This window comes from Aplysia californica, unplaced genomic scaffold (genome assembly GCF_000002075.1).
Source record: "Aplysia californica isolate F4 #8 unplaced genomic scaffold, AplCal3.0 scaffold00215, whole genome shotgun sequence".
Classification (NCBI taxonomy): Eukaryota; Metazoa; Mollusca; class Gastropoda; order Aplysiida; family Aplysiidae; genus Aplysia; species Aplysia californica.
The window spans coordinates 153,795-170,382 of record NW_004797485.1 but is presented as its reverse complement, the minus strand read 5'-3'; the positions used below and the strand labels follow the sequence as shown (position 1 = coordinate 170,382).

At 39.3% G+C, this 16,588-nt stretch overlaps 2 protein-coding genes across 3 annotated transcripts in view; one reads left to right on the top strand and one right to left on the bottom strand.

Annotated features, from left to right (window-relative positions):
• Window positions 1-3,572: 3,572 nt before the first annotated feature.
• On the bottom strand, window positions 3,573-14,433 carry LOC101863439 (transmembrane protein 242). Of its 2 annotated transcripts, none has more exons than XM_005099486.3 (4): window positions 14,179-14,433; window positions 6,366-6,466; window positions 5,406-5,543; window positions 3,573-4,236 (listed from the first exon to the last, which is right to left on the bottom strand). In XM_005099486.3, exons 1-4 carry the CDS (start codon window positions 14,270-14,272, stop codon window positions 4,075-4,077), a joined length of 495 nt encoding a protein of 164 aa, XP_005099543.1. In that variant the 5' UTR covers window positions 14,273-14,433; the 3' UTR covers window positions 3,573-4,074. The 2 variants fall into 2 exon arrangements, with proteins under 2 accessions (XP_005099543.1, XP_035825949.1); XM_035970056.1 differs by lacking the exon at window positions 14,179-14,433 and adding an exon at window positions 11,093-11,736.
• Window positions 14,434-14,650: 217 nt separating this feature from the next.
• Window positions 14,651-16,588, top strand: part of LOC101847346 (probable palmitoyltransferase ZDHHC14) — a gene marked incomplete at its 3' end in the record, with an annotated part of 37,071 nt that continues 35,133 nt past the window's right edge. The window contains 1 exon segment of the mRNA XM_013083164.2: window positions 14,651-15,112. Within this exon segment, the coding sequence (XP_012938618.1) occupies window positions 14,871-15,112 (242 nt within the window).

Here is a 16,588-nt window from a genome sequence, read left to right as displayed (position 1 = left end):
ATTAATTGGGTTCCCCATTCCCCATTGTATACATTCCTATATATCAAAGAAGGTGAGAGGGAATCAGTTTTCCTCCCACCGAATTTAACCCCTCTCTCTTTCTCTCCATTGTCTACCATCAGTACTAAGAAACACACTTAGGAGAAAATGAGTAATGCAATAGGAAGCTCAAAAAAGAGTAAAAATAATGAGAACAGCGTATGAGCTTTCCACATATCTAATATTACTAATAACTCGCAAGATTCTATTTCTAAAGACTGATGTAGTGTTCAAATTAGAATAACCAAAATATTGTATTTAAAAATTTTGAACTGTTACACGTCGAGAAATATATTAAGTAAATGTATAGTCCCACTAAATGAAATCTGTAGATTTAACCTTGTGCAAATTTCCAGATTCATATCAGCACTTTGTGAGTGGTGTTTTTGTGCTATTGATGTTGGGCGTCTCTTGCTAGCGAACTCTGAGATTTGTCTTTGTACAGTTTATTGTTTCTCTGTACGAATCGGTGAAAATGTTGCCAAATGTTGAACAATATGCTGTGTGATAAAGTTACATGAGACGTTTAATTGCCATTGCCCCTCCCACTTGCAAATTTGTTGCACTTAAAAAAAAAAAGCAATTCGCCTCTATGAATTGCTCAAGCGGAAAGACTGTGATTGACCTTTGTAAAGTTGCATTTAACATTACATCCGTGAACTTTCTCTTTTATTTCTTCACCCATCAAAATATAGGACTCCGGTAAAAACCGAACACGGTTTATCCAAAAACAGCTGTAGTGTAAACAGAAAGAAAATAAAAAGAAAATAACAAATTTCAGTCGGACACACGCTTTATTTTGAGATTCAAAGCATCATGTATAACCAATAGTTTACTTCTAATACACTCACATACACAGAGCATTTGTCTTACCAGGTTTCTGTAGGTAAATTTAGACACATACTTTTAACGTCACAGACCTTGAACTTGAACAATAATTGAATAAACAGCTTTCCTTTAAGTCTAATCAATTTAGAGTCAGCGGCAAAGTTCTTTCACCCAGGAACATTTTAAGTAGTTGTAGCTTTACAATAATGACATCATCATCATCCATTTCTTGAGACAAACCATGGGGCATGTAGGCTACATCATTTTTTGGGGTCTCTTTTGTCATTTTCCATGGCCATCTTATAATAGTTACATTTGTATCCATGTGTATGTAGATGTTGCTGACCCAGATATTTATCCAAGGTCAAAAGCAAATGAAATAAAAAGATTTTATACACTAATCTGAGTTCGCCTTCCTGTTTCGTTAAGAAAATAAATAATTTTTAAATGTAAGTGTTTTTATGCCCTCATACATAATTTCGATCATTTAGGGGGCTGGCTCCCGACCCTGTCTGTCAAAGCCAACCCAGGTTGAGAGGGATACAACAACATCCCAGCACAGAGACTAAGATTATACTCAATAAAAAATGTTCCACACTCGCAAATCAAACTCGGGTCTCCTGCGTGTTACAGTGAAAGTGAAGCGCCCAACTGCTTGCTACATCACAGGCACAGGTCCAAATAAATGTTGGTATATGTTTTTATGTAATTGTTGGGGCAAGAGATGACCTTCCAACACTTCTGCATTTCATGTAAGGGAAAGAGGATTTCACCTTATGTGTCCAAACAGTTTTACACAGTCCATCTTCATATCACAGCAGTCTCTCTCTCTCTCTCTCTCTCTTTTTCTCCCTCTTTCTCTCTTCACTCCCAAAGACAGGTTTTCACATCACAAATAAAATTTCATAACGTAAACAGACACACGGCACAAGAAAGCAACAAGTAATTCAATTTTTCCTCCACTCTTACACAAAATACAAAGAGGACTATGACACCTTGATGAGATTTCACAAGATGATATTGGCACACAAGTCAAACATGAAGAGACCAGACAAGCTACAATCAATTACTTATTAAAGGGAGAAAAATGTAATCAAACACCTCTTCCTGCATAAACTGAATCATTACCTAAGAAGTTCAGAGAGCACAATTTCAATTTAAATACCTTGCCCTGAACCAGCCAGAGTTTCTCCCACACACATCATGTTCATGTGCAAATTTGAATGAAACATATCAGTCACCATGATGTGAAGGAAATGCAACCTTCTCTAGCACCTTGTGAGGCAGTAAAAGGTACTTACTCAACTTACTCTAAACGTAGGGAAAGTGGCACAGCTCTTGGAGCAAACTACTCTTTTTTCCTACTACAGAATACAAACAAAACGAAGATGAAAGAAAAAAAAAAGCAACAAATGTAGCAAAGAAACGAAAAAGATACGTTCACGTTCCAAAATCACTTCTTCAATTTCAAAATTATGTCGCAACCAATACCAGGCAACACAGACAGAAACTGCCCTGCCCTGCATGAGTCACAACTAGGACTAGTAGGAGAGTACCAAATGAAGTCAAATGAAGCAATTACAGGTCCAAGCAAACTAATTCATTCAAGAATGTTACAATTAATTATATATTAACTGTTTGAACTAGGGCCAGCCGTTCCATAGTCCAGCACGGCTCCAACTGATCATATTACTATTACTTTTGAAAGTGAAAGGGAAAGGCACAAAGCTTCACGACAAGTAGGCCTACCAGAAAGCAATTTGTCTATCTTCTCAACATTACACATCTCTTACAGATACAGTGGGTGTCACATTCAATGAAATTACCGGGACCGGCCTGTTGTCTTTGTAGAATCCGACCTCTCGTGGAACGCGACCAAGGCTAAAGAAAATAAAGGAGACAAGTTTTATATTATACGATGTAACAATACCAGTAATTAAAACAGTTGTTCCCCCGATGATGAAAATCTCAAACGGCATCAGTGTGCGCATGTTTGAGCTGTGTTCTGACCGTCATTTCTGCATTTTAAAATATTTTTTTGCGGATCACTTCTCGTGTGGAAACATACCCTCTCACATCTAGGCCTAGACATCTACATAAAGTAAAGGCGGGAGCTCGGATTTTCTAATCAGAGGAAGAAAAGAAAATCGAAAAAAATGAAGGTCTCGATCTAGACATACCCATCTAGAGTTCATCCACTTTCACACAGGCCGCATCACGTTCCCATCCACCCCCTCCCATCCCAACTGTAGGCTAACCCTCGCCCATCCTCTTGGCTTTGGGGCCCATCTTAGGAGGCACACTAGATCTAGCAATACAATGAATTACAATTTGTTAGGAATCGAGGATGGGCCTTGTGCTTCGCATGAGATGGAGAGAAAGGAGAAAAATTCTTCGCTTTTGGGGTCGCTAATTGCATTTATTTGGTTATCGTGACCTCGTTGAAAGCGACTTCGATTTGTTTGAAACCTCGTTGGAGCTGACGTGCATTTACAAAGAGATAGAGGAACAAAAATCGGGGATTAAAGATTGCCTCGTTGGAGCCGACTTCTCGTTGAATGTGACCTCGTTGAAAGCGACACCCACTGTATGCATAAACTAAATTACAAAAGTATATAACCCACTGGTCACAAGATTTGCAAAACCCTCCACCTAGACTACTGATTTTGACAGGCACAGCTATATTTCATGACCCATCAGGTGGGTTTTTTTTCATACTTCCATGCTTTCTCTCACACGTTAATCCAACTTAAATATGTCCATTTCACATAAGAATTACTTATGGTTTTTCAAGTGTCCCAACCACATTGCGTTTTCATCCCTTCTTCTGTGTCTCCACACCTTGAGATACCATCAAAAGACTAAATCACAGGCTGGAAATTGTACCCATTCACAACGTCATGAAAAGACATTTAGAATCCGAAGCACAATCCATAGGTTTCCATAACATCGGAGGAATAAACGTGCCCACACAATAGTGTTTTCTCTCATTTTGTTGAATAAAGAATGGCTTGTTGGTCAGTTCCATGTCAACACAGAGGAGAAAAATCCCCCATTGGTGTACGGTGGGAAACCAGCAATCGGAGGTGCACTCATTTCCTCTGACATGTCTGAATTTCGGACGATCCAGAGCCTCAGACTCACTTTATGACCTCTCTGGAGGGAGTGAATAGCAGATCTGTCCACGGTCACAGATTTCACATAATGCTAAGAAATTTCTTTGGCTTTTTTCTCTCTTTTCTCCTTCTCGTCCTCCTCTATGATGTAGTTGAACAAGTCCCTTATGGTCATGAAATCTCCTCTCCCTGGGTTGTCTTTCTTGGGTATGGTCGGGAGTATTGTACCCACCTTCTGTCGGAACTCAACCATCTGTAACAGAATATACAAAGAATTGTTTTTTCTCAATGTACTGTCAACAGCCTCAAAGAATATTAAATGACCTCAAAAAAAAAAAATTGCAAAATATACAACTGTATCTTAAGGATCCACAGTAGCAAAAGAAGCTGTATATCTTAACAGTATAACAGGGGTCACAACCTTTCCAACCAATTAAGCTATTTCCGAGCTCAAAGAAGACCTGCTAAGCCAGAAAACAAAAAAATGGATGCTATGCACGTGGCTACTAAAAATGAAGGTCAGTGAGTGAGAGGACTTTAACGTTCTAAATCAACCATTTAAGACAAACATTATCATTGTGGAAAGATGCAGACAAGGGTGTCGGCATCTTATCATTGATGTGTTACACTGGTCTCTGCTCACTAGTCAGGAAGTCTCTTTGCAACGAAAGAAACAGTCTATTATAAACTATAGTCATGATACAGTTCATAATAATAAATAAGTAATCAGTGATCATGAGATTGATGTAAAGCGCTCAGAGTTTATACTAGGTATGGGATATAGTGTTATATAAATGCAATCTATTATTATCTATTATTATTAAAAGTAGAGGGACATAAGGCCTGACAAAAACCCTCATTAGGCTGGAACTGGCAAAAGGCCAGAGATCGCCAATCCCTGCAGTATAACAACTCTACACCCCCATCTGCTCCCCCCCCTTTCCCTCCCCCCATTCAGCAGACTCATCCATTTTTCCGCCTAAATTATGTCTAGCTTCTTTTCCCACTCCAGACCGAAAGTGGAGTTAAGTGGCACAATAAGAAGTCTTCTTCTTGAACATTTCTCCAATATAAACGAAGTCAAAAACCATACAAGAGCACAATAATCGTGAAAAGCCATAATCATCGATGTCCGTTTCAGATGTCACTTGAAAGTCATGAGTACTGTACCATCAAAACCACATTTGCTTTCGTCAAAACAATCAAATCTCCCCAGTTTGCAGAAACAAATTTTTTTTAAATGCTGCTACGGACTTTTCTCAATCGTCACATTAGTAAAAACTGAAGCCCTTCCAAAACCTCAAATGCTTTTTTTTTACTTAAAGCATTTTTCAGAAATGACAAACAAGCTTCGTACATGTTACACTCTTCTCCGTAGTATGATGTTTTGTATTCAAACCAACAGAGAGACAGTGAACTTACACTATGAACACCGAGCAGCTTCCACACAGCGTAACAGAAGATGCCGACACCTGCCACAGAGTACAACGAGCCCCTTGCCAGGGCACGAGTTGCCAGACTAACACCACTCTCCGGGATCTCTCGGGATCCTGCGAAACCCTGAGGAGCAGATGAGACTGCAATGAGCTTCCAATGATTTCTTCATGTTTGTGTAAAATATAATGTTACTTTCATACAACTGCACAATTTTATCCCATAATTACATACCACAGACAGAACAAATTAAAAATCCCAGTGAATGATAAAGTTACAAAGGTGCTGCTACTGTGCTGAAATTCACATTTGAAGACATACATACAAATAAACACCCTCCTCCACTTCTTACACTCCCCCCCTCCCCTATAGACCCTAAAATGTCTTCAGAAAAAGCATGGTAATAAACAGTTAAAAACTAATGAAGGGTGAAAACGAAAAATGAGGGATCCACAAAATCAGTTTGAGACCCAAAATAAAAAATATTTTCCTTAGGGTACATATTTTTATAACGAAACCATGAGAATGTATAAGCATACTCTTTCTGTCAATAATAAGAAAACATAATAAAAAGTGCCTACCTAAATAATGAATTCTACACTCTGACTGTTTCAGTTCTGCATTCCTATAACTTTTCATACGATCGCACTATTCTTCTATACCATTCTATTATTATAAGCAATATAATGGACATCAAATATAAGATTTTCAGGAAAGGAGGAGGACCTTCTAGTATTATCTATCGACTGCTAACAACGTTTGCTTGTTTTGTCTGAGTAAAAAGAAAAAAAGAGGCACACTGTCATGATAGCATTTATTTAGTGCTGGGAAGAAAATTAAGAAAGACAGCCAGAAACAAAAAAGGACAGAAAAGGAGTAGGACCTACCAGTGGAGTCCTTCAACCACCCACTCCACCACTCGCAAGCCATGAAACAAAAGGTACAAACCTTGGTAAACATCTGTGGATCTTGTTTCTTAGCCATTGCCAGTGTCATGCCGAAGCCACCAAGGATGGACATGCCAGTGACAGAGGCCAGGAACACTCCAGCTGATGGCACACACAACACAGCCACGAAGCGCATGAGGAAGAAAGAGCACAACATTCATTACAGACAACCAAGAACACATTCACTACACACACCCATGAACGTGGGTGGTTGGAGGGTGCTCTGGTGTGGTTTGCTTCTTCTTTCCTATCAAACATCTATCGTCCTTATAATATCTCTCCTTCTCTTTCTTTGTGTTTGTTACTCTCTTGTAACACCTCTAATCTTCCGCACTTATATGACCTTATTGTGTTGCAAGTGCCATAAAACACTTCACTTACTAAAACTAAACACCCATGAACATATTCAATACACAAACCCATGGTGACGCTCACTACACACACTAAAGAACATATTCAATACACATATATCTATGAACACATTCATTACACACATCAATGAACGCATTCATTACACACACTCAGAAAAACTGGCAGATTGATTGTGAATGCTTTGAAACTATTTAGATCATCAAGAAGACAGGCTGCTTCAACTTTGCCAGTCCCAGCCAACCCAGACTGAGGGAGGTGCAGTATCCCAGCAGACAAATGAAGATACTCTATATAAGATAAACTTCCCCATTTAAGAAGAAAACTCGCATCTCTCTCCAAGCAATTATAATTGGCAAAGATCTTAACCATTAAACCATAGATGCTGATGCATAACAGCTGTCACTGGAAATATGTCATAGGTCTTTGCTTACAAGCACCTCAGGCATAAATAGAGTATATGAAAGTCATATTGGGTTTTAAAACCTGTTTCAGAAAAAAATAGGTTTTCAAAGAGGCATGACCTCCAAAACAAATCTTATCTCCAAGGCAACATGTTCAAAATTCACATTTGAAACTGATCATTAAACAACAGCTGTTAAGAACAATGTCTACTACGCAGCTTTTTGTGACTTCTTATGCTACTTAAAAGTGTTTTAAAAAGTGCCCTGGCTTTCTTATTTATCAACAGTGCACTTCCCTTGATACGCATTACCACAGAGGTTATAAAACCAAACTCTTTGACAATAAAAGAGAGATGTGGAAAATCACAACAGGCCAGGGCACTTAGTAACCACCTCAAAACAACATGCTTTACATGGGCTTCAATTTCTTTTTCAAGTTCGCTTATTGTAATCAATGACGTACAAATATGATTCATAGCAAACTCTGGCAAAGTTCCACACAATACGCATGACAATTTTACGGGAAACATGTCATATTTAGCAACAAAAACTTCAGTCTGATAACATTAAAGCATTCTTCTTTGTAATTAAGGCACTTAGTGAACAGATCTGATTCTTCATTGTTCATGTGTCAAGGAATCAATAGTCGAGATCACGTGTATGGCCATGCTCATTCTGTGGCGGGTAAGCCTCTTAAAGGTCACGCTGTCTCCTCAAACTAAAACCTGACCTGTCCCAGTCATAGCATAGAACACAACCAATGGCTGAAATCATGATGAAAAGCAAGAATCACGCTCATTGAATCAAGGTATGTAAAATAACTTTCCCTTCTCTCTCTCTCTAACTTTTCTTCTATGATTTCTGTCCCTCCCTTTTTCTCTCCCTACATTTTCTGCTGTTATCTCCATCTCTCCCTTTTCCTTTCTCTAATTTTTATCTATATGGTTCTCTGGAAAATCTATTCAGAAAGGTTGGACAAAAATCTCAAAATAACTCAAAACTCTGAGCTGATCATGTTTCTGTTTTTTTTTACCTAACTGTTTTGTTATGCATGCACTGTCATTTAAATTCACAATTTCATAATTTTCCACTTCCTCTCATTTATTCTGATTTTTTTATCTTCAGATTTTTAATTAAAAAAAAAAAACACCTGAAAATGTGACTATTGAGACTCCACTAGGAAGCAAAAATACCTTTGACCTAAAGGCTCATAGAGACTGACCCTTTCACTACAGTTCGCAAGGAATTCCACAATTTTACGCACCCAATTTGAGTGTTACCTTAAAAACTAAAACAGCTGTAATTCAATCACATATTGATGGACTTATTTGTGTGAGCACTCAAACTATTCATAATTGGACAAATAATCAAAATATAGTCAAACTATGTAGAAAATGTAGCACATGACCAAGTACATCTTGAGAATGACTGAATCATACCCCCAAAATGCCATTTAAAAAAGAGGAACAAAAAACACCAATTTAACGGCTATTGAAATCAAAGAGTTAATAACGAGGCTCTATGGGGGTTTTTAATTGCATATATCATTATCATTGTTAAAAGAACATTTTCAAAATTTTTCAAAAATTGACAAATGTGCCATCAGAACCTAAAAAAGGAGTAACATAGTCCAAATACATTTCAGGTAGCTTTATTTTTCACAACTGAGATAGCAGGGCAATATATACAGTTTTCAAACGTAGACTTTTGCACTTATGATATTTTTCGTCTTATAAACATTTTGACGCTCAATTTTCAGAACATTGACATACATGAAGGGGAAACAGTGACAAGAGATGGAGACATCATTACAGGTCAGCGTCACACAAACATCTCAGAAACTATGTGACAAGAACGGGCAGCACATTCAAGGTACATCCTAATCTATCATCCGCTCTCCTTAACAATTTTCTTCTGAGTTGTCACTTTTAAACTGACCTATGATGAAACTTATTTTACTACACTTAAAAACTTCTGAAAAAGAGAAAACATAGTAACCACCACTTTGGACACTTCTACAACGCAGCTAATAGAGCTAACTGTAATGCTTGACATTCACAAAGACACAATTTACATCATATATATAGGAGAATTGCTTCTTTTCGTAAAGCAGATTTCATCTATAGTTAAGTAGACTACAGAATGGAAAGAACAAAAACTGGGACGGCAAGTTCTTTCTTTACTGTTCAAATGCAAGGCTTTACTTGTGTGATTTATTTACAACTGCCAAAAGTTTAAAACAGAAAAAAAGGAAACCTATCAACCTTTGACAGATGCCTTGACCCCACAGAATGAGTTTCAAGTTCAAGGGAGCTTGTTGCTGGGTACTTGATGTTTATCTACATAACCAGAGTCATAACTACTAAGATTAAGATAAAATTTATAACATAACATGGAATTGATAAATTATGGTTTCTCATTCATTATAATAATTAAAAAGATGAAGTATAGACGATTGGCAGCTTCCTGGTGTCTCGACTTCCTTTCCTTAAACACAGCCACACTCTAACCAATCGTTATGCACGAGAAGAGGGGGGAAAAGAAAGTATAAGGTGTTTTAGACAACTGAACACCTGTTGTGTCACATATATTTATAATGAGGCTTCTCAGCTTCTATTTTACAACTTGGAGCTTTAAAAAAAAGGGAACGGGGAGAGTCGACCGGTAGGAATGATAAATTAATGATTAATGGTCCAAAGTTCCTTTGTGTAAACCAGATCTGCTAGAACTTTTTAACTGTCGTTTTAAAGGAAGTTGCAAAACAGTCAAACCCTGTTATACCTCCTACTCCTACCTTGGGATAAGCATGAAGTTGGTGGTACAGCAGAGCTGGCGGTATAACGGGATAGCACCGATTGCCATCTTGACTAGCGGCAGACTTAGACTATGAGAGACAAACCGAGGCAAGTCTTGATTTTTTTCTGCCTTGTGCGATAACCATTAGCCAGGGAAAAATTAACCAACCAATTACCATATACCATAGTCTCCGCCTAAACGCACGCCATACAAAAGCACGCTCCGCTCAAACGCATGCTTTCGTCATCTAACGGGTTTTTGACTATATAATTTAGATGTATAAACGCACGGCCACTCCCTCTAAACGCACGCTCCGATCTGCAAAACACGCTGACAGGTAAAGCTTGACTAAGAGAAATTTTCAATACCACTGCTGTACGATCTGCACAGCTAGCATAAGAAGAGCCCTAGAAAACCGGATATTTGGCGAGACTGCCCCTTACGCCGAACAAAGAGAGTGATGGACAGCGTTTTCACACCTAACTTTCCACAGACACATGGGTCTAGGACTGGTCGGTGAAATGTTGGGGGGTTGAGGGACTGAAATGTTATTTGATTGGTCACTGGAAATGCATCTCTTTTGAGAGAAGGTTTCTGACTGGTGTTTGAGTGACTGCGTGCTGGCTAATGTTTAGTTAGACCTAAGCTCATGATGCCAAACACGCATGAATGCTCGTTCATGAATTTACGGTCGGGGGTGGTCGCTTGGAAAGCCACGTGGCTGGGCCGTCGTCTCTATGATTATCACCAACAATTTCTTTTTAGGCTATTGGTTCCCGACATTTTATGGGTGCATTCATTACATCGAGTCTGTCTTTCTGACCCCCACCCCAAAGGGAGGTCACTAGAATATCAAAGCAATGAAATGACTGCGTCCCTTCCTCCCTTTGCACAGGTTCATGTAAACGCAGGCTCCGTATAAACACACGCTAAGGAGCCCTCCCGAGTACCGTGCGTTTAGGCGGAGACTACTGTATATAGCTACAGGTCAACTTTAAGTAAATTAAAATTGAAAATGTCTGCTGGATCAGAAGCTATGCTATAATGCGTCAAGGACCCTCTATACACACATACAGTTTTTTTTCTTTTTAGTACCCAATACTCGTCAGTCTTCAGGCAACCTATAATCTTTCACCTAGACTTTAGCATGACTCCTCACCATATAAAAATTTTCACCGGTGCCTGCCATCCTTTTGGTCATGGGGCTAATGTCTGGTGACACCAGATATTTCGACGACACACCGAGGTGGCACAGTTTCTCTGAATTTGAAGTTTCTCCAGACAACTTTAAAATTTGATTCCAATTTCTTTTTCAACTATTTGCAAAGCCTAAAAATAATAGAACAGGAGCAAGTCGGCGAAAAGCGCGAGAAAATGCCGAGCTCGCACAAACATGTGTCGGGAAAAAGATTATCACAAGCAGCCACCTATATATGGGTGCTGTGTATCATGCATAGTGTATCTCAGGTGGTGCGTTGGAGGAAATTTTAAATTAACATTAGTTTGATAAGGATCATAAAATTCAGTCAGTTGGTGGGGTGAAGACACAAACACTATTTAGCCTGTGGCTATGCGTACGGCCTTCCCTCCTCCTGGCTATGCGTACGGCTCTCCCTACGTACGGCCCTCTCTAAAGTATAGATTTAGATTTATAAGGCCTTGATAATCGCTCAGCTGGACCGGGTCACTTTATTGATCGATATCTTGGCCAAGACAAAGATTGTGTGTCAACAAGATAGTTCACACCTCTATTTGAGCCAATTAAAAAAGGGTCCTCAATATTTGGGGGTGTCCTCTTCGAAAAAGTGTGGACTTTGCGATCAGAGTGACCGTACTTGTGTGAAAAAAAATAATAAAAGTGAAACTAACAAATTGTGCTATTCCTATTCTGCTGCTGGAGAAACGAAAGAGAGCTTCAAAACAAAGACTGCAGCGTCATCTGAACAAAAGTGCGGACTTCCGCTGACACTTTTTTGGCAGAGTGAATTATCTTGTTACAGTTATGTACGATCTTTGGCCAAGAGACGCTCTACGAGGTCAAGATAACTTTCAAAGTCACTGGTCACTATTTATAACTAACTTTGACCTGTAATTTACTACGTCATTTTCCCTATGAAATTTCTCATTGAAAAAAAGGTCATCATCTATGCCCTTTATATAGCAGCGCGCATCCCAATTGAAGTAGGTCCTGCACGCTTCCGGGCTACCCCGTAAGCGTGCAGGCCCTCGCCCTTTAAAAAAGGCCTGCGCGATTCCAGGGTTTAAGTTTGTCCACTTGCCGTGGCTGGTTTGATAGTCTATGTGCCACCTACAAAGCCTAGCTTATGTGAAGTGGAGGGCCGTACGCATGCCACTTCATTATATTTAAACATTATAGGTGTTCCTTTACGTTCTGGCAAAACCTGGTGGTAAGACTAAGTGCCAGTGCTACAACGGGGAGGGAGGGGGGTTGCAGTACAACTAGGTTCGACTGTACATAGAACGAAGAGAGAAAAATACATGTGTTTGAAATCCTTTCATGATAAAATGAATTTTTGTTTAGTGTTATATTAACAGGAATTAATTGGCTCTCTTCAGGAGAAGTGGTTCTGGCCTAACTCCATAGAAATTTATACATTATCATGTACACAATCAGAAACAAAAATGAAAGTCGCATGAAAAAAAAAAGGGGGGGGGGAGTTACAGGGGGACTCCAACAGCCCCCCCAAAAAAGGCCAGGTTTTAATACAATAAATGAAGTGAGAGGAAAGGTGTACTGTTTGTTTTGGGTTGCTGGTTGTTTCATAAAAAAAAAAGGGGGGGGGGGTGAGCTATATTCACAAAAATAATGGTTTGTGACAGTTTTTAGAGCCAAAATTGTTCTCAACACACAAAAAAATGTTAAAAGAGTGCTGCAAAATAGTCTAACATGGGTTTGGACCTTTTCTATAAATTTACCAGTCTCCTTTTCACCCTGGCAACTCAGTCAGCTTTTTTAGGCCCTACTCGACTTCAGTATTGGTTTCCGATTTCAGAGTGTCTACGTACACGGTAACCGGGCACCTAGCCTCAGTGTCTACGTACATGGTAACCAGCAACAAAGGCCTAGCCTCAGTATCATGTACACGGTAACTAGGCATGTAGCCTCAATATCTACGTACATGGTAACCGGGCATGTAGCCTCAATATCTACGTACACGGTAACCGGCAACCGGGCAGGTAGTCTCAGTGTCACGTAACCGGTAATCGGGCAGTTCAGTACTTTGTCATCCGGTGTAACCATCCCCACCCTTCCCCCGCCTGTACCTTTTAAAAAAAAATCAATAATTCCCCCCATTCCGGAGCCCTATACATGTACTTCGCAGCGCACAGACGTTGAATGAACTTTGGTGACCCCCAACCGGTACTCACAATGTGATGCGCACGCACAGATTCACTAACAGGTCACGATGGCGAGCCGGACAAGACGCTTGTATGACTTTCTTTTTTTTCAGCAAGTGACAGCACAGGACAAAATATTGATTTATTTTCATTCTGGTTACCGTGTAAGTAGATACTGAGGCTAGGTGAGACTAGGTGCCCAGTTACCGTGTACGTAGATACTGAGACTAGGAGCCCGGTTACCGTGTACATAGATAGCAACTCCGTTCTGATTTTGTGTATAAATTTCTATGGAGTTAGGCAGGGGCCACTTCTCCCGAAGAGTGCCCAGGGATTTCTTGGTACCCCTACCCTCCAGACCTAACCCTGACTCTTGGTCTTGAGATAGATTAGATCTAGAAAATCTAGACTAAAAAAATCAAAGGCATCCAAAAAGCAAAATACAAAACCGGAGATTGCCCAACAAAGTCAATGGCATGGCCCTGGGACCGCTGGGACAAGATTTCATCATACAACATAGCCTTTATATATATATATATATATATATATATAGATCTAGATCTATATATAACAGTATGATGGGTAGGCCTATCATGTCATAGATAGAATCTAGACTCTAGAATACTCTAGATCTAGATCTAGTAGAAACAAATAAAAAGACACCAAGTGGCCAATCCCAGACTTAAGCACAAAAGTTAAATTAAAGCACATCTCGCAACACAAAAAACAGGTAGATCTAGATTTCTAGATTTCCAGGCCTAGATCAATCTAGATCTAGAATCTCTAGAATCTAGATCTAGATCTAGATATCTAGATCAAGGCAAGGTGAACATGGTGAACCTTGAAAGAGAAAGTAGAAGAAAGTGAAAGTCAACAAGTTTTCACCTTTGAGTCTGTAATATTTATCAAAACCCGCATTCGTTGTAGTGTTTCTATCGTCTCCATCTTGAACTTGATTTTCATGTGAAACAGAAGACATTATATCAATGACAAGTGAAAGTGTTGTTATGAAGAATCTAAAAAGCACAACACTAGGAAAACATAGAGACAGTTTGTTGTGTGTTGCCCGCTTGCAAAGATCAACTTGTTCTGTTCATCCGCATTCCTCCGATTTCCGCATCCGTCAAAGTCATGCCTTTCACCTTTGACCTGTTGGTAAGATCAATTCGGGATATTTTCATTTATTTTCGAAAATATTCTCAGAAAATGAAAATAGTATTAAGAGAAATTATTTATACTTGATACACTTTAAATCCAAATAAATGTCATTTGTAACATTTTCCCTCTTTTTGAGGGAGAATAATGGTTTGAAAGAGTAAATGCGAAAATGAACCTGATTATTAGACATCCTATTTTATTGCGCCTGCGCGATTGAGACATAATGATCAACAATATCTTGGCGACATTTCGCAGTGGACAAACAGTGAATTTTCATACTGATTAGAACGTCCAGATTGTTTTATTCGCCATGATGTTCCAACAGGATAACACGTAGATGGTGGTTTTTCTCGGGGATATGTTCCTTGGTAGTGTAGTTCCTATATTGACTCATTTCTTCTTCTTGAACACATTCACTGATGAGAGACACTTCTCCTTATTACACAGTTGTGTCAACGACGGTTTCGCAAGTCACCGGTGACGGGAACGATAATCAAGAGGTTCAGATAAAAATGGCCAAGTCAGTGCGGAGGTGGGAAGTATTTCCCGGAAAAAACAAGTTTTATTGTAATGGAAGAATAATGATGGCCAGACAAGCAGGAGTATTCTATCTGACGTGTGCGCTGATCATCATTACCAGTGGTCTTTTCTTCGCCTTCGAGTAAGTACACATCTCGATGATAGCACATCACTCTATTCTGTGTACTCTGCTATGACTGCCTTGCTCACGACTTCACACTTAGATCTAGAATCTAGATCTAGATCTAGATCTAGATCTAGATCTACCCTTGTGTTGCGGGTAAAAATATTATTTTGACTAATCTAGATCTAGATTTTTGTTGTTTAGAATAGATAGGCCATACTGAAGTGCCTGGCCTGAAATGACGGAAGGACTTCTGTAACGAGCGACCGCTATGATCATGATTGTCATAGGCTATCAGACAAGACTTCAGTAGAACAGGTTAGAGGCCAGACTAGCTTAGAGATCATCAAGGATAAAGGGCTAGATATCTAGATTCTAGATCTAGAATCTAGTAGGGGTAGGGTTAGAGTTTGGGTTAGGGTTAAAGGTCTTTTCTTTACTTATTGTGTTTGTTGGGGTGGTTGCTTGTGGAAGTCCTTCCGAAATAACTCTGTACAAAATTGTAACGGAATGATTGACGATACAATTAACTGTAAGGCGATGGCTGTTGTCTATAATAATAAACTGTGCTGTATACAGGGTGCCCGCTACGGATGGGATCGGGCTGATCGCCCGACTTGGTCACCTAAAAAACAAACGTTTTTGTTTTCAGTTTCAAGCCATCGCGTTGGGCGATCGGCCCGACCCCGCCGTAATGGGCGCCCATATTAGTCTAGTGTAAATCTATCTGGATAGATTTAGTCCTCTAGTGGCTCTAGCCTATTAAAGAGTAGAGCTTTATCTGGCTTTGGTTGGGCCAGAGTATAGTTTTTGTAACCAACCCCCACCCCTACCTTTCTGACCACACTGTGTGGGATAGCGGAGCAGCTCAAAATTATGTTTGCCTTAAAACTTATTTTAAGTTACAATGACTAACACACTAATTACTATTTTTGAGACTTGCAGTGAGTTGGTTGTTGAGGGTTTTACTGAAATGGAGTCTTTTACGGTTTCAAATGTGTAAAAATGCATTGGAAGTAATGTTATGAATAGGCCTACAGTCGAAATTGTCCAAGATAACCATTTGTTGACTTATAGTCGAAGAGAAAAATGGTTGTTTTAGATGGGTGGACATCCTGCACAGTGTCAAATGTTATGAAATCTTTTTAAAATGGAGTGGGGGGGGGGGAGTGATGCCCATTGATGGCAGTCTTGGACAGGTGTCTGTTGAAGCAGGTTCGACTGCACGGTAGACCTATAGCCTATAGATTAATAGGCCTTCTAAGTCATATTAGGTAGTAGACAGAGACCTATGGGTTGTGCCTGTAGTAAGCAGTACCTAAACTTATATATATAAATATATAAAAAGCCATACAATGGCAGAACCTAGCACGACTGAAATAAAATAACCATTTTACATCTTGATGAGGGTTTAGTTTAACGAGGAGAAAGATTGTAAAATCCCCCCAATGTTACTGTTTAACTTTGTTTGATAATAATTTTAAAGTAAAGATT

What these genes read in the sequence shown, in the direction of transcription:
- LOC101863439 (XM_005099486.3), bottom strand. Translation starts at nt 14,272, where the DNA reads ATGTCTTCTGTTTCACATGAAAATCAAGTTCAAGATGGAGACGATAGA. An exon ending in TAAATATTACAGACTCAAAG is followed by an intron (nt 6,467 to 14,178) that starts GTGAAAACTTGT and finishes GTGTGCCATCAG; the next exon opens with CTGGAGTGTTCCTGGCCTCT. An exon ending in AGCTGCTCGGTGTTCATAGT is followed by an intron (nt 4,237 to 5,405) that starts GTAAGTTCACTG and finishes ATTCTGTTACAG; the next exon opens with ATGGTTGAGTTCCGACAGAA.